Source organism: Oncorhynchus keta, chromosome 10 (genome assembly GCF_023373465.1).
Source record: "Oncorhynchus keta strain PuntledgeMale-10-30-2019 chromosome 10, Oket_V2, whole genome shotgun sequence".
NCBI lineage: Eukaryota > Metazoa > Chordata > Actinopteri > Salmoniformes > Salmonidae > Oncorhynchus > Oncorhynchus keta.
In genome coordinates, this window is record NC_068430.1 from 25,493,780 (window position 1) to 25,520,474 (window position 26,695).

General features: G+C 44.4%; 1 protein-coding gene across 1 annotated transcript in view; it reads left to right on the forward strand.

Moving 5' to 3' along the window:
* The first annotated feature begins 757 nt into the window (after positions 1-757).
* Positions 758-26,695, forward strand: part of LOC118388427 (A disintegrin and metalloproteinase with thrombospondin motifs 9-like) — a 49,027-nt gene continuing 23,089 nt past the window's right edge. Inside the window, exons 1-16 of the mRNA XM_035777502.2 lie at positions 758-1,143; positions 1,417-1,814; positions 4,072-4,234; positions 10,608-10,903; positions 11,460-11,543; positions 11,669-11,793; positions 12,537-12,577; positions 12,769-12,874; positions 13,095-13,241; positions 13,649-13,790; positions 14,188-14,292; positions 15,631-15,776; positions 15,939-16,120; positions 16,410-16,546; positions 17,170-17,287; positions 17,891-17,986. Coding sequence (XP_035633395.1) covers positions 1,044-1,143; positions 1,417-1,814; positions 4,072-4,234; positions 10,608-10,903; positions 11,460-11,543; positions 11,669-11,793; positions 12,537-12,577; positions 12,769-12,874; positions 13,095-13,241; positions 13,649-13,790; positions 14,188-14,292; positions 15,631-15,776; positions 15,939-16,120; positions 16,410-16,546; positions 17,170-17,287; positions 17,891-17,986 — 2,386 coding nt within the window. The 5' untranslated portion in view covers positions 758-1,043. The remainder of the gene's footprint in view (positions 1,144-1,416; positions 1,815-4,071; positions 4,235-10,607; positions 10,904-11,459; positions 11,544-11,668; positions 11,794-12,536; positions 12,578-12,768; positions 12,875-13,094; positions 13,242-13,648; positions 13,791-14,187; positions 14,293-15,630; positions 15,777-15,938; positions 16,121-16,409; positions 16,547-17,169; positions 17,288-17,890; positions 17,987-26,695) is intronic.

The window sequence follows — 26,695 nt, forward strand, 5'->3', positions numbered from 1 at the left end:
TGGTGAAAACATATTTCTTCATATCCTATTTTATTGACAGAGTCTTCTAGGCTACTTATCTTTCACGTATGATAATGTTGAAGAACAAACTGTGTCTTTGCATAATATGATGATATCTATGTGTGTGTGTGTGTGTGTGTGTGTGTGTGTGTGTGTGTGTGTGTGTGTGTGTGTGTGTGTGTGTGTGTGTGTGTGTGTGTGTGTGTGTGTGTGTGTGTGTGTGTGTGTGTGTGTGTGTGTGTGTGTGTGTGAGAGAGAGAGAGTTGGGGAAGACATTTAAAGAACTCACTTTCAATTCTAAATGTAAAGATCCCCAATCCTCATTTGTGAAGACACAGTGAGTGAGGTAGAATAGCCCGAGTAGGCTTCATGTGGAGTAGCTTGAAGCCCTTTGAGCTTAACTGCGGTGTCTATACAAAGGACCCAATGTAGGCTAATGTCAGGAGGAGGATGTAGCCTAATAAAGTAAAGTAACAGTCAATTATGCCATTATAATGTATTTTTAACTCGAATGTTGACATTTCTCATTGCTTATCCAGCTACTGCCTTCATGGTTTCTTCATGGAGAACTGCAACACCACCGCCAGCAATCATAATTGAAGATGTTTCTCAAGTAATTGCAGTGATACCACAATAATAAGTCAATTATGTCTGTCAAGTCACTCTCTAAGAAACGGGAGTGGCTTGGTTGAGGGGCGTGCTCCAGTAATGTAGCCTACCTTTTCACTAAACCCGCCCCAACATCGGCAGTCTGGTGCCTGCAGTGTAGCCCACCATAGTTGTCTGTCTGTAGCCTACAACCGGCCCCTCTCTCTGCAGTATGCATGTTCGCCAGGGGATCCGCGAACCGCTCACGACCCAACGCACGTTACCGGTGAGAACCCCCCCAGCAACCAAGAGTCAATCATAGTCGATTTGGATGTGGCAGATGCACAAGCACTTGAGAGTTGGAATACGTTGGAAAGCCCGAGAGACCGGAGCAGCTGTGTGCAAGAGGAATACTTGTATTCGGGGGTGCTGCTCTCTACTTAACGTGGACAATCATGCATGTGCTGTTTTGGGGACTAGGGTTTCTGCTATTTCTCCCTGACGGTTTGAATGTAGTGTTATCAACGGAGAAATCGCTATTGAATTCAAGAAAAGGTAAAGTATTTCGACCTGCCCCAAAAACATTTTTACCCTGTGATGTGTTATTTTGTAACCGGCTGATGGAGAATGAATGACTTTTTTCAGGATCAGCAAAGCACATGACTTACAATACATGTATAATGAATGATCTTATGTTTCTTGAATGGCTTCATTTCACAGGGCAAACGTAATTAACTCATATAACAGTATTATTATTATTGTTATTATTATTATTATTTATTATCATTGCTTATGCTACAGCCGTTATACCATGGCTTTCTTCACCAGCTAAAGTGTCCGAGCAGCTTGGCGCATACGAGATTGTGACTCCGGCGCGAGTGAATGAAGCCGGTGACAATTTTCCCACGAGTGTGCACTTCAAAAGGAAACGGCGGAGTGTGCACGATATCCATGGCAACTCCTCTGATCAATGGGACTCTCGAACAATCCATTACAAAATATCTGCTTTCGGACAGAGCTATCACCTCAACCTGACACTCGAGTCCGGATTTATTGCTCCGCTATACACTGTGACAGTACTAGGAGCACTTACCGATAGTAACATCACGGATTTCACACCGGGGGTGGAGGCGGAGGAGGATACGGAGTATCAGCATTGCTTCTTTAAAGGACATGTGAATGCTGAAACGGAGCACACCGCAGTCATCAGTCTCTGCTCTGGATTGGTGAGTCCAAGCACTTTGATTTGCCCTCCCTTGATACAGTGTGCTAGAATGTTTCTCTAGTCTGCACTATGGCGCACATGTTGTATGACTAGATATGATACTGTAATGCCAATTGTTTACTATGCAGCTGTTCACATAATAATACTATGGCAACATGAGAACATTTCCCTGGCAACGGAGTGCATTTCTACTTCTGTACAAAGCGTGCCTGTCCAGTTTTGTGGATTTGTGTTCAACATGCAATCGGTGACTGTTAGTAAGAATAAGGCATTATGTTAGCTCTTGTATCCCTGACAATCTAAAACGAGCTGCATAGATAAATAACATCGAGCATAGAAGTCCTCTCTCTTGTGTTCATCCACTGCATCCATCATTCACCCTTCATGCATCCTCCTACGGTCGCTGGTGACGTCCTACGCACAATAGTGAAGAGGGAGCGCCAGGGGTGCTGACGTCATCACGATTCAGTCCGACTCCGAACATAAACTCCATGCAAACTCCCATTTGTTATACTTGAGTAAAAGTAAAGATACCTTCATAGAAAATTACTCAAGTAAAAATGAAAGTCACCCAGTAATATACAAATTGAGTAAAAGTCTAAAAGGCCATCATTATAAATACGAATTTGTTCTTAACTGATTTGCCTAGTTACATAAAGGCTGATTAAAAATTATATATATTGGTTTTAAGTATACCTAAGTATCAAAAGTAAATGTAATTCCCCAAATATACTTAAGTACAAAAGTAAAAGTACACATTATTCAAAATTCCTTATATTAAGCAAACCAGAAGGCACCATTTTATTTTTGTATTTAATTACCAACAAAGCATGCATGTTTAGTGAGTCTGCCAGATCAGAGGCAGTAGGGATGACCAGGGATGTTTTCTTGATAAGTGCGTGTATTGGACAATTTTTCTGTCCTGCTAAGCATTCAAAATGTAATGAGTACATTTGGGTGTCAGGGGAAAATACATGGAGTAAAAGGTACAGAATTTTCTTTAGGAATGTAGTGAAGTAAAAGTAAAAGTAGTCAAAAATATAAATAGTAAAGTAAAGTACAAATACCGCCCAAAACGACTTAAGTAGTACTTTAAAGTATTTTTACTTAAGTACTTTACACCACTGAGGAGAAGTCCCCTTGGGATACTTACAGATTGATAACAGTTATTAACTAACTGCCTGATGTGAACATCATTGAGGTCATCACAAATCAAAGAAATGTGGCTTGCCTGCACCGTAGGCCTAGTTGGTATGCTTGTGGATATCATTTCACATTGAAAGAAAGCTAAGTTAATGTTGGTCTGGGTGTGATTCAAGCCAATAAAATGCACTGTTAACAGGTGAAAATGATTAAGCATTTATAGTGTATTAATACATACATCCAAGTCTTGTAAGTTGCTCTGGACCTAGTCACAGGGAAACAGTCAGAAGTAGATATATGCACACTGATCAATTATGAATCATATCCACCTACCATGAATAAACCACTTTCTCATTTCAATTCCACTTTGCATTTTAATATTACATGAGTCATCATCATCCGTCATAATGAGAGTGGCTCCCACAACTACATCAATACTTAGTGTTGTCGTTATACAGTATCTTGTTTGCATGTGAGCACAATGGTGAATATTCCCGATGGTCATTACATTTAGCATAACTACAGTATATTTATGAGATTCCTTTTTCCCTAATTTGAGGTGGTTTCAATCTCATACATAAACAATGAAATGCATTTTCATGGAGAATAAGGTTCACTCTGGGCCACCCTATTGGTTGGTAGCATTACCCAGTGCAGCATTGTCCAACTCAATCTAAATTAGAAATGAGTGCTGTTTCCACATTGCTTAGCTTTGTACTTTGCTTGTCTGGTGTATCTTTGACCTCCAAGTTCGCTAGTAGTGCAGCCTGTGCTTTGTGAAATGCAACAAGGCTTCCACCAAGTCTACCAACTGTGCCAAGAAACAAACCAAAATAGTTGCATTGTTTTCTGATAGGGAAAAGGAGAAGAATGAGGCCTATGATGCCTATCTTTTTCAGGGACCATTTTACTAATATGCATGCAAATACATGAATTTCAACACATTCTCATCAAATGAATAGCTTTGTAAAAAAAAGCCTAGCCAATAGGGCCCTGGCAAGGAGCATTTCAACTAATCTTTGCTTTGGACTGTGTCCATGCAGTACGAATCCACGCTCCAATGTTACTGCAGTTATTTCAAACAATTCTGATTCCTCCTTTTTTATCCCCCTCAGCTTGGCACTTTCAGGTCACCAGAAGGGGAGTTTTTTGTGGAGCCCCTTCACAGCTACAATGGAGAACACTATGAAGAAGAACACACCAAACCTCATATTGTGTACAGGAAGAAGGCCTCCAAGAAAGAGGCAGCCAGGGAGGACACTGCTTGTGACACATCAGGTACAATGAAATGATTAGAGGAGAGATGCGATGGAGATTTTTGTTCTGATGCTTTTTTTGAGAGAGAGAGCACGAGAGAGCTGAGTCAATTTCATTACGTAAGCCATTTGATCAGCTGACAGACTCAACCTTCACCTGGTGTCTGATGGCTCTGAGTGGAGAGGAGAAGAGAGAGGATGGGACTCCCTATTTAGAGCTGCTAAATGTGTAAACAAATGTGTATGTGTGTGTCTCAGTCTGCCTGATAACACACCCCTCGTTATCCAGACTAACAAGTTCACACAGACATAAGCAAGGAAGGATAATCATTGTCTCTCAATTACAGTATTATATACCAAAACTATGATTCGCAATAGGAACGTATTATAGTCATTTTACAATTACAGTCATGACCAATGACCATACTACTGTGCTTGTTTAGACTTTGGTGTAAAGCAGTGGCATCATTTTGCTCATAGAACTGAGGAAACACAGTAAAAACTGTTTGAAGTTGTGAATGAATGTTGTAAATCAAATCTTATTGGTCACATGCAGATGTTATTGTGAGTGTAGCGAAATGCTTATGCTTCTAGATCCGACGGTGCAGCAGGTAAAATCTAACAATTCCACAACAAAACCTAATATCTAAAAAATTACACAACAAAACCTAATACACACAATCTAGTAAAGAAATGGGATAAGAATATGTAAGTATAAAATATATGGATGAGCAGTGACAGAGCGGCAATAGATAGTAAATAATAGATAGTGAAGGATACAGTATACATTATATACATATGAGATGAGTAATGCGAGATATGTAAACATTCTTAAAGTGGCATTATTAATGTGACTAGTGTTCCATTTATTAACGTGGCCAATGATATCAAGTCTGTAGGTAGGCAGCCGCCTGTCTGTGCTACTGGTGACTGTTTAACAATCTGATGGCCTTGAGATGGAAGATGTTTATCTCTCTGTCCCAGCTTTGATGCACTTGTACTGACCTCACCTTCTGGATGGAAACGGGGTGAACAGGCAGTGGCTCGGGTGATTATTGTCCTTGATGATCTTTTTTGCCTTTCTGTGACATCGGTGTTGTAGGTGTCCTGAAGGGCAGGTAGTTTGCCCCCGGTGATGCGTTGTGCAGACCGCACCACCCTCTGGAGAGCCAATGCGGTTGTGGTCGGTGCAGTTGCCGTACCAGGCGGTGATACAGCCCGACAGAATGCTCTCAATTGTGCACCTGTATAAGATAGTGAGGGTTTTCAGGTGACAAGCCACATTTTTTCAGCCTCCTGAGGTTGAAGAGGCACTGTTGCACCTTCTTCACCACACTGTGTGTGGACCATTTCAGTTTGTTGGTGATATGTACACCGAGGAACTTAAAACTTTACAACTTCTCCACTGCTGTCCCGTCGATGTGGATAGAGGGGTGCTCCCTTTGCTGTTTCCTGAAGTCCATGATCATCTCTTTTGTTTTGCTGCTATTGAGTGAGAAGTTATTTTCCTGACACCACACTCCAAGGACCCTCACCTCCTTCCTGTAGGCTGTCTTGTCATTGTTGGTCATCAAGCGTACCACTGGTGTGTCGTCTGCAAACTTGATGATTGAGTTAGAGGCGTGCATGGCCATGCAGTCATGGGTGAACAGGGAGTACAGGAGGGGGCTGAGAATGCACCCTTGTGGGGCCCCAATGTTGAGGATCAGCGGAGTGGAGATGTTGCTTCCTACCTTCACCACCTGGGGGTGGCCCGTCAGGAAGTCCAGGACCCAGTTGCACAGGGCGGGGTCAAGACCCAGGGTCTCAAGATTAATGATGAGTTTGGAGGGTACTATGGTGTTGAATGCTGAGCTGTAGTCAATGAACAGCATTCTTACATAGGTATTCCTCTTGTCCAGATGGGATAGGGCAGTGTGCAGTGTGATGGCGATTGCATCGTCTGTGGGGCGGTAAGCAAATTGAAGTGGGTCTAGGGTATCAGGTAGGGTGGAGGTGATATGATCCTTGACTAGTCTCTCAAAGCACTTCATGATGACAGAAGTGAGTGCTACGGGGCGATTGTCATTTAGTTCAGTTACCTTAGCTTTCTTGGGAACAGGAACAACGGTGGCCATCTTGAAGCATGTGGGGACAGCAGACTGGGATAGGGATTGATTGAATATGTCCGGAAACACACCAGCCAGCTGGTCTGCACATGCTCTGAGGACGCAGCTAAACATGCCGTCTGAGCTGGCAACCTTGCAAGGGTGAACATGTTTAAATGTTTTGCTCACATCGACCACGGAGAAGGAGAGCCCACAGTCTTTGGCAGCGGACCGAGTCAGTGGCACTGCACTGTCCTCAATGCACGTAAATACGTTTGACATTTTTCTGGATGCAAGACGTCGATGTCCGCGACGGTGCTGGTTTTCTTTTTGTAATCCGTGATTTTCTGTAGATCCTGCCACATACGTCTCGTGTTTGAGCCGTTGAATTGTGACTCCACTTTGTCTCTATACAATTTGCTTGTTTCATTGCCTTACGGAGGAAATAACTACACTGTTTGTATTCTGCCTTATTTCCAGTCGCCTTGCTGTGATTAAATGCGGTGGTACCTGCTTCCAGTTTTGCGCGAATGCAATCCACGGTTTTAAGTCACAGTGGGTGCAACATCTCCTATACACTTCCTTATAAACTCGCTCACCGAGGCGGCGTATACGTCAATGTTATTATCTGAGGCTACCTGGAACGTGATCGAAGCAATCTTGAAGCCTGGAATCCGATTGATCAGAACAGCGTTGGATAGACCTAAACACAGGCGCTTCCTGTTTTATTTTCTACCTATTGGAGGGGAGCAACAAGATGGAGTCATGGTCAGATTTGCCAAAATGAGGGTGGGGGAGGGCCTTGTATGCATTGTGGAAGTTAGAGTAGCAATGGTCAAGCGTGTTACTCGCTGGTGTACAGCAATCGATATGCTGATAGAATTTAGGTAGCCTTGTCTCAAATTAGCTTTGTTAAAATCCCCAGCTACAATAAATGCAGCCTCAGGATATATGGTTTCCAGTTTGCATAAAGTCCAGTGAAGTTCCTTCATGGGCAGATATAAGAAGTTATGAGTGGTTCTTTAGCGACTGACATACAGTATCTGAAAGACAATGTAACTGTAACCAGTCATTCTTATGATCTCACCATCCTTCAGTCAAACACATTGTGGCACAGCAATTTCACATGAACAACATGAACAACTGATTACACAGAGTTGTATGCAGATGCTATGCACAACACAAAGCAGTATGTCCAAAAAGTCAGAGGTTAATCAAGTTTTCAAGTGCATTACCTGTAACTGGGTACTTTTTCACCTCATGCACAGGACAACCATTTTGGAAGTTCTTCCTAGTATCGCCGAATCTCAGTTTATTCCTACAAGTTCCTGTTGACTCTTGTACTTCCTGTGATCATTTGATAAGAAAACACGATAGGCACACTACCATGAAGACACTGTGTAAATTGTATTGTAGGAAAGTGATGCCAACTTCAAACATTTAAGTTTTAATTACTATGAAAATAAATCTGAAGGATGTTGAGTAATATGCAAGACATTTCACTGCTCATAGGTGTGTTTGTGTGTGTGTGTGTGTGTGTGTGTGTGTGTGTGTGTGTGTGTGTGTGTGTGTGTGTGTGTGTGTGTGTGTGTGTGTGTGTGTGTGTGTGTGTGTGTGTGTGTGTGTGTGTGTGTGTGTGTGTGTGTGTGTGTGTGTGTGGTTACATCTCAGATTTTATGACCTGAAAATTAATTTTAGTTCATATATTTTGAAGAAGTGGGGATGAAAACAGTGGCTTGCGAAAGTATTTACCCCCAACTGGCATTTTAAACATTTTGTTGCCTTACAACCTTGAATTAAAATAGATTTTTTTGGGAGGGTTTGTATCATTTGATTTACACAACATGCCTACCATTTTGACGATGTAACATGTTTTTTTATTGTGAAATAAACAAGAAATAAGACCAAAAAAAATGAAAACTTGAGCATGCATAACTATTCACCCCCACCCAAAGTCAATACTTTGTAGAGCCACCTTTTGCAGCAATTACAGCTGCAAATCTCTTGGGGTATGTCTCTATAAGCTTGGAACATCTAGCCACTGGGATTTTTGCGCATTCTTCAAGGCAAAGCTGCTCCAGCTCCTTCAAGTTAGATGGGTTCCGCTGGTGTATAGCAATCTTTAAGTCATACCACAGATTCTCAATTGGATTGAGGTCTGGGCTATGACGAGGCCATTCCAATACATTTAAATGTTTCCCCTTAAACCACTCAAGTGTTGCTTTAGCAGTATGCTTAGGGTCATTGTCCTGCTGGAAGGTGAACCTCCGTCCCAGTCTCAAATCTCTGGAAGACTGAAACAGATTTCACTCAAGAATTTCCCTGTATTTAGCACCATCCATCATTCCTTAAATTCTGACCAGTTTCCCCTATCCCTGCTGATGGTGTTCTCGGGGTGATGAGAGGTGTTGTGTTTGCGCCAGACATAATCTTTTCCTTGATGGCCAAAAAGCTTCATTTTAGTATCATCTGACCAGAGTACCTTCTTCCATATGTTTGGAGAGTCACCCACATGCCTTTTGGCGAACACCAAATGTGTTTCTGTATTTATTTGTTTTCTGGCCACTCTCCTGTAAAGCCCAGCTCTGTGGAGTGTACTGATTAAAATGGTCCTATGGACAGATACTCCAATCTCCCCTGTGGAGCCTTGCAGCTTCTTCAGGGTTATCTTTGGTCTCCTTGTTGCCTCTCTGATCAATACCCTTCTTGCCTGGTCCATGAGTTTTGGTGGGCGGCACTCTCTTGGCAGGTTTGTTGTGGTGCCATATTCTTTAAAAATGTTTATAATGGATTTAATGGTGCTCTTGGGATGTTCAGAGTTTCTGATATTTCTTTTATAACCCAACCCTGATCTGTACTACTCCACAACTTTGTCCCTGACCTGTTTGGAGAGCTCCTTGGTCTTCATGGTGCCGCTTGCTTGGAGGTGTCCCTTGCTTAGTGATGTTGCAGACTCTGGGGCCTTTCAGAACAGGTGTATTATGTACTGAGATCATGTGACACTATTGCACACAGGTGGACTTTATTTAACTAATTATGTGACTTCTGAAGGTCATTGGTTGCACCAGATCTTATTTATGGGCTTCATTGCAAAGGGGGTAAATACATATGCACCCACCACTTTTCCGAGGGGGTTTAAAAAATTATTTTTTCTCATTTCACTTAACCAATTTGGACTATTTTGTGTATGTCCATTACATGAAATTCAAATAAAAATATATTTAAATTACAGGTTGTAATACAACAAAATAGGAAAACCTTCAAGGGGGATGAATACTTTTGCAAGGCACTGTATAAGACATTGTGCAAGCTTTTACAAAGACCCTTTGTAGCTCTGGATTTTCAAAAAGGTTATATCTTTCAGTCTGATAAGAATCATGGGTAGCAGAAACAGCTAAACTTTTGTGCTAGACTGGGTCGAAAAGGAGAGTGGAGTGGTATTTGTGCTACTCCATTACATTTGGTTGTCATGTCAAGATTAAAATCATACTCAGAAGTCACCCTGAGTCATCCTTGGTGCTCCTCCTTGAGATGTTGGGGCGTTGCTCCATCTTTGGTGCTTGGCCAAGTGCCAGACTTACCTAAAGTGAATGCAACCCACCCCCTCATCTCTCCTCCTCTCCTCTCCTCCCCACTCCTTCTCTCTCCAGGCCCATGGCCCTCAACACATTTGTTTTGTCTCATTCATTCAGCAATAATATACAAACAGCAGTAGCATATTCACTTTGTATGCATTCACAAGCATCCCCTGGCAGTAGCAGAAAAACTGTGCTTTCAAGTAGGCTTGAGCGGTATACTCTATATACTGTATAGAGTACTTTGAAATACTGACGTTATTGTTTTCAATACCGTCAAAACAATTGATTTAAAAATCAAAAATGTATTGTGGCCATAAAAAGCTCTGGGAATGCGTGCTACTCCACTGCTTATGACTATAGGTTAACTATCTAAGATTTGTCAAATAAATTATCTCCTGCTCAGGGCTCCAGCTATGCATTTGGTTTGCTAACTTGCTAGTTAAGGGGCTAGCTTGTCAGATCAAGCTTGTATCAAGATCCCTGCTGCTAACATTTTTTTGGTGCGTCAAAACAAATTATGCTTGGAAAGAAATACCGCCCCTTGTGTGCACTACCGTTAATACAATAGAGCCCAGTATGGGACAGGAACGGATACCACTAAACCCTACTTTCTAGGAAGAAAATGACAGTTTATTCTCTGATAAATGCAATAGCCTGTCATACAAGCTTGTAGAATAAGCTTGTGTTTTATATTGAGAGTATTATTTTCATCTGACCATCTCTTTTCCAGGACATAAACACAGACACAAGAGGAACAGGGACAAGGTGAGTAGACGTCCGATGGCCAACAGCAGCGACATGCTGAATGACCTGGAGAGCCTCTCTGCCAATCCCCTCTCCAGATCAGAAAGAGAGAGCAGCAGACGGCCGGCTAATGAAAGCAGCGGTGACTCAGGACCTCACAGGAGATCAAAGCGCTTCCTCTCCTATCCCCGCTTTGTAGAAGTCATGGTGGTGGCAGACAGCAAGATGGTGGAACATCACGGGAGCAACCTTCAGCACTACATTCTCACGTTAATGTCCATCGTAAGTTCTGCTCAGTTAACCACCCTCCCAATGGCCAGCCAGCCTTTTTGATTGTAGGGGAGTGTGGCTGTATTCTGTTGTGTCTCGGGCCATGGGCAGCAGGCGGAGGGCTCAGAAGGTAAGGCCCATGGCAGGAGTAAACAAACATGTTCAAACGGTCAGGAGAGGGGCAGCATGAGGTTTACCTGTCTGACAGCTTTGATGAAAGTGAAAAAATAAGCTCAGGTATGTCACATAGATGGCATATTCCTGGCCACTTCATATAAAGGCCTCCTCAGGAATCTATGGCTGAGAACCTAGGGGGTAGCTAGCCTGGCCTATCTTCTGATCTTGGCAGTCTGCATTCGCTACAGGATCTGAGTGCAGCCATAATACACCTCTCAAACAAGACAACGAGACCAGGTTTTCTTCCCCTTAAAAGTGCATGTTGATTTTGAATGTCTGAACCACTGATTGAGTACACTCCTAAAGGGTTTGATGAATGTTGGATAATGAAATGTATTGGATGTAAAAAAAAAAAACGGTAGATTTTTCTGTCTATAATCTTTTCCTTCAGGTGTCTTCCATCTACAAGGATCCTAGCATTGGAAATCTCATTAACATTGTGATTGTGAAGTTAGTCATAATCAACAATGAGCTGGTAAGATTACAACACTAACTCTAATCCTAATCCTTTTCAGAGAAATACAATGCATTGCAGTCATTCATCAGCCCCAGAAGCACAATACAGTACTGTAAACCTCTCCCTTGTTCTCTCTACTGTAGGATGGCCCTACCATTTCCTTCAATGCACAGACCACTTTAAAGAACTTCTGTATCTGGCAACAGAGGCAAAATCACCAAGATGAGAACCATCACTCCCACCACGACACAGCCATTCTCATCACCAGGTACACTGTCACTGCTACCACGACACAGCCATTCTCATCACCAGGTACACTGTCACAGCTACCACGACACAGCCATTCTCATCACCAGGTGCACTGTCACTGCTACCACGACACAGCCATTCTCATCACCAAGTGCACTGTCACTGCTACCACGACACAGCCATTCTCATCACCAGGTACACTGTCACTGCTACCACGACACAGCCATTCTCATCACCAGGTACACTGTCACAGCTACCACGACACAGCCATTCTCATCACCAGGTGCACTGTCACTGCTACCACGACACAGCCATTCTCATCACCAAGTGCACTGTCACTGCTACCACGACACAGCCATTCTCATCACTAGGTACACTGTCACAGCTACCACGACATAGCCATTCTCATATCCAGGTACACTGTCACTGCTACCACGACACAGCCATTCTCATCACCAGATACACTGTCACTACTACCACGACACAGCCATTCTCATCACCAGATACACTGTCACTGCTACCACTACACAGCCATTCTCATCACCAGGTATGCTGTCACTGCTAACACGACACAGCCATTCTCATCACCATCTCTCGGGGTAACGGCTAAAGTGTTGTGTTGACAGTCCTAGCTTCGAGCCACGGTTGGGGCTACCCCCAGAAGTCTCTGTAATATGTTGTATTTTATTTATTCTCTGGTGTGCAATGGGATTCTGGGGTGTGAAACCAGTGACATAACTTCCATCTGTGTGTTCTTCACAGGCAGGACATCTGTCGAGCGCGGGACAAGTGTGACACATTAGGTAAGAGGAGCTCTCTAGACACATGCAATATAGACTGCAACATAACGTTTGATTGGTGACAGTTTCATAATAATATTGATGTACTTATTATGATGCTGCTTTTTAGGGTGCTAATGACAATGTAATGATGATGAAGGTGATGACATTGCTCTAATAACAAATATGATGATGATTATACTCTTGGTCTGCAGGGCTTGCAGAGCTGGGTACAGTGTGTGATCCATACAGAAGTTGCAGTATTAGTGAGGACAATGGACTCAGCACTGCGTTTACTATCGCCCATGAACTGGGCCATGTGTGAGTACACTGGCCCCGGCACAGACCAGCTGCTAATGTTAACCCCAACCAGCTCAGTCAGTTAACCCTCTGTGTTATCAATCTGCTGCCTAAAGGATGAGGTTTAGTAGTTAGCTTAGCAATCAGCCAAACATTTAGGTTTATTGATGGTGGGTCAGAGGGTTAGATCTGTGTGTTGTGGTGAATACATGTTCTCAATTGTGGTTTGGCCCCCTGACAGATTCAACATGCCCCATGATGACAGCAACAAGTGCAAAGAGGAGGGGGTTAAAATACAGCAGCATGTGATGGCACCCACACTCAACCACTACACTAACCCCTGGATGTGGTCCAAGTGTAGCAGGAAATACATCACAGAGTTCCTTGAGTATGTAAAGGGCATTGTTTTCTAGTATAGACATTCATGTCATTATGGAGAAGTGTTATTATCGATAGCGTTAGTAGCACCAGGTTCTTATCGCAGTAAGGGTTAAATGACCAACTATTCAATCAAAACTGGTATCTGGACATTTCTGGGTTAAAGGGAAACAATATTACTTCTGTGTTGTGAGTGTATGTTTGGAATTTGTAATACTTCCAGATATGTTTGTTTGTAGAGCGCCAGGTATTGTTTTCATAGCAATAGCCTTGTAGTACTGTACATACATTACAGTAGTGGTTCTGTTATTGTACAGAATACTGCCTGTCCACCTGTACTGAGTGTGTTTTCTGTCTGCTTGTGTCTTTGTTTTTTTTGTTTTTTGTTTAAGTCATTTTATTTTTATTTCTTAATAGCACAGGGTATGGAGAGTGCTTACTTGATGAGCCCATTTCTAGGCCATACAGTCTGTCACAGCAGCTGCCTGGACGGATATACAATGTCAATAAACAATGTGAATTGATATTTGGGCCAGGGACACAGGTGTGCCCATATATGGTAAGAGAATGCACCATGCGTAATTAAAATGTAATGTTTTGTACGTTGGTCTGTCAAAGACGAGAAAGTACCCAGACACTCAGTTCACTGTCTAGTCCTACATTACTGTCTATGGCTCCAGACATTCTATACTAGAGTCACCTTAATCTGTTATGTAATATCCAATTGCTGTCCCAGTTGGCTCACAGCTAGGCCTTCTGCATGTTAAATATTTTGTTTACATGCTACACCTCCTGTGAAGCCCTGCAACCCACTTGGCTTGATGTTTCTCAGGGATTAGTTTCAGGTTTTGTTTAAAGGTAACACACCTTGTAAGAGATACAAGAGTATACAGCACGGTGTCTGTGTTTGTGGATGGGGCTGAGGCAGGGGAATGGTAACAGTGTGTGTTCTCCAGGTCCAGTGCCGCAGGCTGTGGTGCACCAGCCCAGAGGGGGCCCAGAGGGGCTGCAGGACCCAACACATGCCCTGGGCCGACGGAACAGAGTGCTCTCCAGGAAAGGTAAGTAGCAGAGAGATCTACCACAGTATATAGGGATCTGACAGGGAGAAGGAAGAAACTGGACAGATTGTGATAATTGGAGAGGGTGAGATAAAGAGAAAGATCAAATTAAAAGTGGGAAAATATGAGAGACTCGCACCAGATACGTATGTAGTGTGTACACAGAGAGAGAGAGAGAGAGAGAGAGAGAGAGAGAGAGAGAGAGAGAGAGAGAGAGAGAGAGAGAGAGAGAGAGAGAGAGAGAGAGAGAGAGAGAGAGAGAGAGAGAGAGAGAGAGAGAGAGAGAGAGAGAGAGAGAGAGAGAGAGAGAGAGAGAGAGAGAGAGAGAGAGATAATCAAATAGTTTAATTTGCCTGTGCATGAACATACAAACACACTCACATACACCCCAAGCCAGCTTAATCACTATGCTGGGGCATACTTGAAATGTTCAATGTTATGAACTGTCAAAAACACCCCATAAATAACCACAAAGGAAACTTTGATTTGAACTTTTTTTTGTTTCTGCTGCTATTTGAATGATTCATGACTGTAAAATCTCTTATTATTTAATCAAAAGCACACATTTCAAAATAAAACAACAAGTTCAGAGAAGCCTGCCACAAAATCAATCTACCAATGACAACTCGATATAAACTCATAATTGAACATGAGTGGGGCGCACGTGGTAGTTGCTCCAAATCCCTCATTTGTTCAAACATATTTGGAACTTGGGTTAGGATGGATTTGTTTTCTCCAGAGCTGGTATTATTATGAGGCAGTAATAAGCTTATGGTAGAGCTGTGAATAGAGGCTTGGGGAGATTTCCCTATCCATTACTGGTTTAGTGTTGCTTCTAATTAGGCCCTCTACCAAACTCTTCACTTCCTGGTTGTCTGTCTGACATAAAAGAGCTGAGGTCCCACAGCACACATGTTCAGAGCCTGCTCTGTTTACACATTGTATTCCTGCACACAAACCAACCAACCTGCTCAACCCTTCAACACTGAGGCTGCTGCCTTTTACAATGCAGTTGTTGTTGCCAACGAAAATGGATCCTCCGCTATAACCTGAAACATATCTTCCCCTTTGAGTTCACTTACCCTCAGACAGACACATTTATAATGGATGTCTTTTTGGGTTCCGTCTTTTTCCATTCGTTTTGTCATTTTTCCCAGATTAACATCAAAGGAGGTTGTGAAGTACTTTCAGATAGATGTGTTGCCAGTGTGCGGGCTAAGGTTTCATTATCTCATGCTCTTCTTCTCCCCTCTTCTCTCTCTCTCTCTCTCTCTCTCTCTCTCTCTCTCTCTCTCTCTCTCTCTCTCTCTCTCTCACTCTCTCTCTCTCTCTCCACAGCACTGTAAACATGGCCAGTGCATTACCAAAGAGCACGATCCCACGCCAGTGCAGGGGGCGTGGGGAGGCTGGTCTCCGTTTGGCTCCTGCTCGCGGACGTGTGGCGGGGGCATCAAAATCGCCGACCGCGAGTGCAACCAACCCATGTAAGCACAGCCTTTGTAGTCATGCTCATTTACTGGACTGTGTCTCCTTGGGAGCTGCCGTGGTCAATGTACCATACCATCAAGACTCCTTAAATTAATTATTTACATATCAATCCTAAAGTACAAGATTTGACTATGTATTTATTTACCACCTTCATCCAGGCCCAAGAACGGGGGGAAGTACTGTGTGGGGCGCAGGATGAAGTTCCGCTCATGTAACTCAGAGCCCTGCTCTAAGCAGAAGAGAGACTTCAGAGAGGAGCAGTGTGCAGCCTTCGACGGCCGGCACTTCAACATCAACGGTCTACCTCCTAATGTGCGCTGGGTACCCAAGTACAGCGGAAGTAAGAACATCTTCTCTCTCTTGACACCTTCTGGTTTTTACATCTTTCTAACACAGAGAAAAATCTCTATATTTACTGGACTGTTTAGACCTTTAGAAATGTGCTGTAAGTAAACTCAGGCTTCCTGTAGATGTGCTCAAAGCACTCTGAGTGCTCAGTGAATCAATGTGATCCAGCTTGAGGACGCTAAGTAAACTTGTTAGAGCATCCATATGGTTGAATTCATGAGCCCCTTTAATGTGGTCAGTGGACTGTTTTCACCATTCCCCTTTCCTCTCCTGTTCTGTAGTTCAGATGAAGGATCGCTGTAAGCTGTTTTGCAGGGTGGCTGGCAGCACCGCCTACTATCAGCTCAGGGATCGGGTCATCGATGGCACGCCATGTGGCCCCGACACCAACGACATCTGTGTACAGGGCCTGTGCAGGGTGAGACTGACACACAGCCTTTAACAGCTTCAGTCTGACAGCTAACCTAATATACCATTCATAACAGTAATAAGATAATGACATTATTTTCAAATGTGAAGAATATTGATCACAGAGGTCGCTATTAGAGGGAACTTGAACTAAACCCAACTATATCATAATAGAGTTTCACTTTGGTGCTGTTTACGATAGAGAATTCCTTTCAGATGTGTTACACTGATACGGACTTAACACACTTAACCGGGTTAGGTTCTGTGTATTAGGCAACTATTTTCTTAGGTCATATGGTTTTTATCCCTGCAGGCTAGCAGAGTGTTGCAGAGTACAGTACAGGAATTCATAAGAATGCCACTACTCTAGTTACATTATCTCACAAATACTAAAATCCTAGCTGCATCAATGTTTATCAATGAGAATCTGCCAAGCAAATTAAAGTGAGAGTGATGAGTTTTATGTTGTAGCACAAGTTGTATATTTATCCTTTCCTGTCCTATACCCCCCTTTCCCTCCCTCTCATCATCTGCCTTCTCCTTTTCTTCCTCCTCCACTTCCTTCTCCTCTTCCTCCTCCACTTCCTTTTCCTCATTAACCACCTCTCCATTCTCCTTCTCATACCTGTGCAGCAAGCGGGATGTGACCATGTGTTGAATTCCAAGGCGAGGAGAGATAAGTGTGGTGTGTGTGGTGGTGACAACTCCTCGTGTAAGACCGTGGCAGGCACCTTCAACATGGTGCGCTACGGTGAGCCTAGGGCCAGACGTGGTATTCAAACTATGTATCATCACAATGGCTGAAACGGGTCACTGAAAGCTTTTCATTAGCCCATTATACACTACTGTTCAAAAGTTTGGGGTCACTTAGAAATGTCCTTGTTTTTGAAAGAAAAGCACATTGTCCATTAAAATAACATCCAATTGATCAGAAATACAGTGTAGACATTGTTAATGTTGTAAATGACTATTGTAGCTGGAAACGGATGATTGTTAATGGAATATCTAAAGAGGCGTACAGAGTCCCATTATCAGCAACCATCACTCCCATGTTCCAATGGCACGCTGTGTTAGCTAATCCAAGTTTATCACTTGGATACAGCCCTTGGCCGTGGTATATTGGTCATATATCACAAACCCCTGAAGTGCCTTATTGCTATTATAAACTGGTTACCAACGTAGTTAGAGCAGTAAAAATAAATGTTTTGTCATACCCGTGGTATACGATCTGATATACCATGGCTGTCAGCCAATCTGCATTCAGGGCTCGAACCACCCAGTTTATATTCTCACCCACTAACTTAGTCATGTCCACTCAGAGATGTTGAGTTGTCTTCTGCTTGTTGTGCTGCAGGATACAACGAAGTGGTGAGAATACCCAGTGGTGCTACAAATATTGATGTTCGTCAACACAGCTACTCAGGGAAACCAGAAGACGATAACTACCTCGGTAAGACTCAGACTCACTATCAAGACACTTTTTTAGGGTCTTGTTGGCTGTTGAATTTAAACATGTCTACCTTTCAGAGGTGTCAAAAGGTTTAGTATTCTCTTCTTGAGCAAATATGAGATGGTTCAATGGCACCAGAAGGGATGGCTGCCGTTTTACAGGATCCTAAACAATTGTGCTATTTTGTATGTTTTTTCACGTTGTTTGGAACTTATTTTGTACATAACGTTTCTGCCACTGTCTCTTATGACCAAATAGAGATTCTGGTTATCAGAACAGAGATTACTCACCTCGAACTGGACAAATATTTTTTCTTTAATGAGTCAGATGGGAAGGATCCAGGTGCCTGGTGAGAATTTGCCAGCGAGTGTGTAACCCGCCTCTACCCTCCATTATATTGGCGTGCAATCATTGGAGCATAAACTGGATGAGGTCCGTTCGAGGCTATCCTACCAATGGGACATTAAAAACTGTAATATCAGGCCTCCCGGGTGGTGCAGTGGTTAAGGGCGCTGTACTGCAGCGTCAGCTGCGCCACCAGAGACTCTGGGTTCGCGCCCAGGCCGGTAGGGAAATCCTTGTCTCATCGCGCACCAGCGACTCCTGTGGCACTAAGACCACACTCAATGAGTTGTATAAGGCCATTAGCAAATAAGAAAATGCTCATCCATAGGCGGCGCTCCTAGCGGCCGGTGACTTTAATGCAGGGAAATTTAAATCCATTTACCTAAGTTCTACCAGCATGTATCATGTGCATCCAAAGAAAAAAAATCTACACTGTCTTTACTGCTCACACAGAGACGCGTTCAAGCAAAAACTAATGCAGGAATTACCAGTGACTCGCTCAATACGGAAGTGGTCAGATGATACAGATGCTAATCTAGAGGACAGCTTTCCTAGCACAGACAGGAATATGTTCTGGGATTCATCCGATGGCATTGAAGAGTATACCACATGAGTCACCAGCTTCATCAATATGTGTATCAATGACTTCGTCCCCACCATACCCCAACCAGAAGCCATGGATTACAGGCAACATCCGCACTGAGCTAAAGGGTAGAGCTGCCGCTTTCAAGGAGCGGGACTCTAACTCGGACACTTATAAGTAATCCCTGTAATCAATACAGGACTAAGTTTGAATCCTACTACACCGGCAGGGCTTGTGAACTATTACGGACTACAAAGGGAAGCCCAGCCGCGAGTTGCCCAGTGACATGAGCCTACCATACGAGCTAAATTACTTCTATGCACGCTTCGAGACAAGCAACACTGAAGCATGCATGAGAGGACTAGTTTTTGCGGACGACTGTGTGATCACGCTCTCTGTAGCCCATGTGCGTAATAACTTTAAACACGTCAACATTCACAAGGCCGCAAGGCCAGACGGATTACCAGGATATATGTATGCAGAGCATTCACTGATCAACTGGCAAGTGTCTTCACTGACATTTTCAACCTGTTCCTGGCTGAGTCTACATCAGAATGCTGTTCATTGACTACAGCTCAGCGTTCAACACAATAGTGCCATAGTAGAGACAAGATAGTAGCTACTAAAAAACAATTGGATACCACGAAATCGGGGTAAAAAAAAGGGGGTACATTTTTTTTTGTTAAACGGTAATATCTTATGTTTCAATAAATCGTGGCTGAACGACGACATGGATAATATACAGTTGGCTGGGTTTTCCATGCATCGGCAAGATGCTGATCCTCAACACGTGGGCTGCTCAGGGGCTCAGTCCCCTCCTTTACTTCCTGTTCACCCACAACTTTTATTTTTTATTTTTTATTTCACCTTTATTTAACCAGGTAGGCTAGTTGAGAACAAGTTCTCATTTCCAACTGCGACCTGGCCAAGATAAAGCATAGCAGTGTGAACAGACAACACAGAGTTACACATGGAGTAAACAATTAACAAGTCAATAACACAGTAGAAAAAAAGGGGAGTCTATATACAATGTGTGCAAAAGGCATGAGGAGGTAGGCGAATAATTACAATATTGCAAAAGAGCAGAAAATTCAATAAATAAAAACTGTGGGGATGAGGTAGGTGAAAATGGGTGGGCTATTTACCAATAGATTATGTACAGCTGCAGCGATCGGTTAGCTGCTCAGATAGCTGATGTTTGAAGTTGGTGAGGGAGATAAAAGTCTCCAACTTCAGCGATTTTTGCAATTCGTTCCAGTCACAGGCAGCAGAGTACTGGAACGAAAGGCGGCGGAATGAGGTGTTGGCTTTAGGGATGATCAGTGAGATACACCTGCTGGAGCGCGTGCTACGGATGGGTGTTGCCATCGTGACCAGTGAACTGAGATAAGGCAGAGCTTTACCTAGCATGGCCTTGTAGATGACCTGGAGCCAGTGGGTCTGGCGACGAATATGTAGCGAGGGCCAGCCGACTAGAGCATACAAGTCGCAGTGGTGGGGGTAGTATAAGGTGCTTTAGTGACAAAACGGATGGCACTGTGATAAACTGCATCCAGTTTGCTGAGTAGAGTGTTGGAAGCGATTTTGTAGATGACATCGCCGAAGTCGAGGATCGGTAGGATAGTCAGTTTTACTAGGGTAAGCTTGGCAGTGTGAGTGAAGGAGGCTTTGTTGCGGAATAGAAAGCCAACTCTTGATTTGATTTTCGATTGGAGATGTTTGATATGGGTCTGGAAGGAGAGTTTGCAGTCTAGCCAGACACCTAGGTACTTATAGGTGTCCACATATTCAAGGTCGGAACCATCCAGTGTGGTGATGCTAGTCGGGCATGCGGGTGCAGGCAGCGATCGGTTGAAAAGCATTTGGTTTTACTAGCGTTTAAGAGCAGTTGGAGGCCACGGAAGGAGTGTTGTATGGCATTGAAGCTCGTTTGGAGGTTAGATAGCACAGTGTCCAATGACGGGACGAAAGTATATAGAATGGTGTCGTCTGCGTAGAGGTGGATCAGGGAATCGCCCGCAGCAAGACCAACATCATTGATATATACAGAGAAAAGAGTCGGCCCGAGAATTGAACCCTGTGGCACCCCCATAGAGACTGCCAGAGGACCGGACAGCATGCCCTCCGATTTGACACACTGAACTCTGTCTGCAAAGTAATTGGTGAACCAGGCAAGGCAGTCATCCGAAATACCGAGGCTACTGAGTCTGCCAATAAGAATATGGTGATTGACAGAGTCGAAAGCCTTGGTCGAAGATGGCTGCACAGTACTGTCTTTTATCGATGGCGGTTATGATGTCGTTTAGTACCTTGAGTGTGGCTGAGGTGCACCCGTGACCGGCTCGGAAACCAGATTGCATAGCGGAGAAGGTACGGTGGGATTCGAGATGGTCAGTGACCTGTTTGTTGACTTGGCTTTCGAAGACCTTAGATAGGCAGGGCAGAATGGATATAGGTCTGTAACAGTTTGGGTCCAGGGTGTCTCCCCCTTTGAAGAGGGGGATGACTGCGGCAGCTTTCCAATCCTTGGGGATCTCAGACGATATGAAAGAGAGGTTGAACAGGCTGGTAATAGGGGTTGCGACAATGGCGGTGGATAGTTTCAGAAATAGAGGGTCCAGATTGTCAAGCCCAGCTGATTTATACGGGTCCAGGTTTTGCAGCTCTTTCAGAACATCTGCTATCTGGATTTGGGTAAAGGAGAACCTGGAGAGGCTTGGGCGAGGAGCTGCGGGGGGCCGGAGCTGTTGGCCGAGGTAGGAGTAGCCAGGCGGAAGGCATGGCCAGCCGTTGAGAAATGCTTGTTGAAGTTTTCGATAATCATGGATTTGTCGGTGGTGACCGTGTTCCCTAGCCTCAGTGCAGTGGGCAGCTGGGAGGAGGTGCTCTTGTTCTCCATGGACTTCACAGTGTCCCAGAACTTTTGGAGTTAGAGCTACAGGATCCAAACTTCTGCCTGAAGAAGCTGGCCTTAGCTTTCCTGACTGACTGCGTGTATTGGTTCCTGACTTCCCTGAACAGTTGCATATCGCGGGGACTGTTCGATGCTATTGCAGTCCGCCACAGGATGTTTTTGTGCTGGTCGAGGGCAGTCAGGTCTGGAGTGAACCAAGGGTTGTATCTGTTCTTAGTTCTGCATTTTTGAACGGAGCATGCTTATCTAAAATGGTGAGGAAGTTACTCTTAAAGAATGACCAGGCATCCTCAACTGACGGGATGAGGTCAATGTCCTTCCAGGATACCCGGGCCAGGTCGATTAGAAAGGCCTGCTCACAGAAGTGTTTTAGGGAGCGTTTGACAGTGATGAGGGGTGGTCGTTTGACTGCGGCACCGTAGCGGATACAGGCAATGAGGCAGTGGTCGCTGAGATCCTGGTTGAAGACAGCGGAGGTGTATTTGGAGGGCCAGTTGGTCAGGATGACGTCTATGAGGGTGCCCTTGCTTACAGAGTTAGGGTTGTACCTGGTGGGTTCCTTGATGATTTGTGTGAGATTGAGGGCATCTACTTAGATTGTAGGACTGCCGGGGTGTTCAGCATATCCCAGTTTAGGTCACCTAACAGAACAAACTCTGAAGCTAGATGGGGGGCAATCAATTCACAAATGGTGTCCAGGGCACAGCTGGGAGCTGAGGGGGGTCGGTAGCAGGCGGCAACAGTGAGAGACTTATTTCTGGAGAGAGTAATTTTCAGAATTAGTAGTTCGAACTGTTTGGGTATGGACCTGGAAAGTATGACATTACTTTGCAGGCTATCTCTGCAGTAGACTGCAACTCCTCCCCCTTTGGCAGTTCTATCTTGACGGAAGATGTTATAGTTGGGTATGGAAATCTCGGAGGTAAGCCCAGGCACTGGGTGATGATGAGAGAGGTTTTATCTCTGGACATGCTGGTTGTAATGGGTGAGGTCACCGCATATGTGGGAGGTGGGACAAAGGAGGTATCAGGGGTATGAGGAGTGGGACTAGGGGCTCCATTGTGAACTAAAACAATGATAACTAACCTGAGCAACAGTATACAAGGCATATTGACATTTGAGAGAGACTGCGTAGCCAAGCACTACTCCAACACTACCATTAAGTTTGCAGACGACACAACGGTGGTAGGCCTGATCACCGACAATGATGAGACAGCCTATAGGGAGGAGAAGGTCAGAGACCTGGCAGTGTGGTGCCAGGACAACAACCTCTCCCTCAACATGAGAAAGATAAATTAGATGATTGTGGACTACAGGAAAAGGAGGGCTGAGCACTCTCCATTTACATTGACGGGGCTGTAGTGGAGCAGGTTGAGAGCTTCAAGATTCTTGGTGTCCACATCACCAACAAACTATCATGGTTCAAACACACCAAGAGAGTATTGAAGCATGCACGACAATGCCTATTCCCCCTCAGCAGACTGAAAAGATTTGGTATGGGTCCTCAGATCCTCGAAAGGTTCTAAAGCTGCACAATCGAGAGCATCCTGACCGGTTGCATCACCGCCTGGTATGGCAACTGCTTGGCCTCCTTCCGCAAGGCGCTATAGAGGGTAGTGCATATGGACCAGTACATTAATGGGGACAAACTTCCTGCGATCCAGGACCTCTATACCAGGCGGTGTCAGAGGAAGGCCAAAAATGGTCAAATAGTCCTGCCACCCTAGTCATAGACTGTTTTCTCTGCTACTACACGGCAAGCTGTACCGGAGCACCAAGTCTAGATCCAAAAGACTCCTTAACTGCTTCTACCCCCAAGCCATAGGACTGCTGAACAGTTAATCAAATGGCTGCCCGGACTATTTGCATTGACCTCCTGTTTTTTTACACTGCTGCTACTCACTATGTATTATCTATGCATAGTCACTTTACCCTTACCTACATGTACATATTACCTCAATTACCACGACTAACCTGTACCCCCTCACATTGACTCGGTACCGGTAACCCCTGTATATGGTTGTTATTTTATTGTGTTAGTTTCTTTATACTTCAGTTTATTTAGTTAATATTTCTTAATTATGCATTGTTGTTTAAGGCTTGTAACTAAGCATTTCATGGTAAGGTTGTAATTAGCGCATGTGACAAGTACAATTTATTTAATTTTATTCGATTTGTGATTGGTGGTGCTACTGTACAGTAGTGTTCTGCTTGTCTTCAGCTGAGAGCTTTGGAGGGCCCATTGAACCTGGCATGTGTGAGAGTTTAGGGCACACGTGCTAACGCGTTAATGATCCAGAACTCATATAGCCCTCTGTGGGCCATTTCATTTCTCTCTGTGCTGCTCGTAAAGGTCACTATGCCTGTGTTTCTTTGTGTGCGTGTATGTGTGTGTGTGTGTGTGTGTGTGTGTGTGTGTGTGTGTGTGTGTGTGTGTGTGTGTGTGTGTGTGTGTGTGTGTGTGTGTGTGTGTGTGTGTGTGTGTGTGTGTGTGTGTGTGTGTGTGTGTGTGTGTGTGTGTGTGTGTGTGTGTGTGTGTGTGTGTTACTGTCTCTGGGGCTTTCTCTCTGTGCTGCTTGTAAAGGTCACTATGCTTGTGTTTCTTTGTGTGTGTTTGTGTGCCTGTGTGTGACTGTCTCTGCGGTTGAGCTGGGGCCTGAGGGGGAACAGGGGGTAAGAGGGCTTGCGGGAAGTGGGCCGTTCTCTGTGAAATGGCGAGGAAAGTAACTCAGGAAATTAGCTCCATAATCGCATTAGTGTGAATGTGTGCAGCAGACAAACTGATGAACAGAACAGGAGGAATGAGATTCCTCCAGGAGGAATGCAGGATTATTTTACCCCAATTAGGTTTATCTGTTCTCTGTTGCAGGCCTTGCTGTAAATGAAAACATCAGCTGTTTTGCTGCTCTTTTTTTATCACTGAGTTAAGTGAGAGTTTGTTTACAGTTCAAATCAAATCAAATCAAATTTTATTTGTCACATACACATGGTTAGCAGATGTTAAATGCGAGTGTAGCGAAATGCTTGTGCTTCTAGTTCCGACAATGCAGTGATAACCAACAAGTAATCTAACTAACAATTCCAAAACTACTGTCTTATACACAGTGTAAGGGGATAAGGAATATGTACATAAGGATATATGAATGAGTGATGGTACAGAGCAGCATACAGTAGATGGTATCGAGTACAGTATATACATATGAGATGAGTGTGTAGACAAAGTAAACAAAGTGGCATAGTTAAAGTGGCTAGTGATACATGTGTTACATAAGGATGCAGTCGATGATGTAGAGTACAGTATATACATATGCATATGAGATGAATAATGTAGGGTAAGTAACATTATATAAGGTAGCATTGTTTAAAGTGGCTAGTGATATATTTACATAATTCCCATCAATTCCCATTATTAAAATGGCTGGAGTTGGGTCAGTGTCAATGACAGTGTGTTGGCAGCAGCCACTCACACTGTTAGTGGTGGCTGTTTAACAGTCTGATGGCCTTGAGATAGAAGCTGTTTTTCAGTCTCTCGGTCCCAGCTTTGATGCACCTGTACTGACCTCGCCTTCTGGATGATAGCGGGGTGAACAGGCAGTGGTTCGGGTGGTTGATGTCCTTGATGATCTTTATGGCCTTCCTGTAACAACGGGTGGTGTAGGTGTCCTGGAGGGCAGGTAGTTTGCCCCCGGTGATGCGTTGTGCAGTCCTCACTACCCTCTGGAGAGCCTTACGGTTGAGGGCGGAGCAGTTGCCGTACCAGGCGGTGATACAGCCCGCCAGGATGCTCTCGATTGTGCATCTGTAGAAGTTTGTGAGTGCTTTTGGTGACAAGCCGAATTTCTTCAGCCTCCTGAGGTTGAATAGGCGCTGCTGCGCCTTCTTCACGACGCTGTCAGTGTGAGTGGACCAATTCAGTTTGTCTGTGATGTGTATGCCGAGGAACTTAAAACTAGCTACCCTCTCCACTACTGTTCCATCGATGTGGATAGGGGGTGTTCCCTCTGCTGTTTCCTGAAGTCCACAATCATCTCCTTAGTTTTGTTGACGTTGAGTGTGAGGTTATTTTCCTGACACCACACTCCGAGGGCCCTCACCTCCTCCCTGTAGGCCGTCTCGTCGTTGTTGGTAATCAAGCCTACCACTGTTGTGTCGTCCGCAAACTTGATGATTGAGTTGGAGGCGTGCGTGGCCACGCAGTCGTGGGTGAACAGGGAGTACAGGAGAGGGCTCAGAACGCACCCTTGTGGGGCCCCGTGTTGAGGATCAGCGGGGAGGAGATGTTGTTGCCTACCCTCACCACCTGGGGGCGGCCCGTCAGGAAGTCCAGTACCCAGTTGCACAGGGCGGGGTCGAGACCCAGGGTCTCGAGCTTGATGACGAGCTTGGAGGGTACTATGGTGTTGAATGCCGAGCTGTAGTCGATGAACAGCATTCTCACATAGGTATTCCTCTTGTCCAGGTGGGTTAGGGCAGTGTGCAGTGTGGTTGAGATTGCATCGTCTGTGGACCTATTTGGGCGGTAAGCAAATTGGAGTGGGTCTAGGGTGTCAGGTAGGGTGGAGGTGATATGGTCCTTGACTAGTCTCTCAAAGCACTTCATGATGACGGAAGTGAGTGCTACGGGCGGTAGTCGTTTAGCTCAGTTACCTTAGCTTTCTTGGGAACAGGAACAATGGTGGCCCTCTTGAAGCATGTGGGAACAGCAGACTGGTATAGGGATTGATTGAATATGTCCGTAAACACACCGGCCAGCTGGTCTGCGCATGCTCTGAGGCGCGGCTGGGGATGCCGTCTGGGCCTGCAGCCTTGCGAGGGTTAACACGTTTAAATGTCTTACTCACCTCGGCTGCAGTGAAGGAGAGACCGC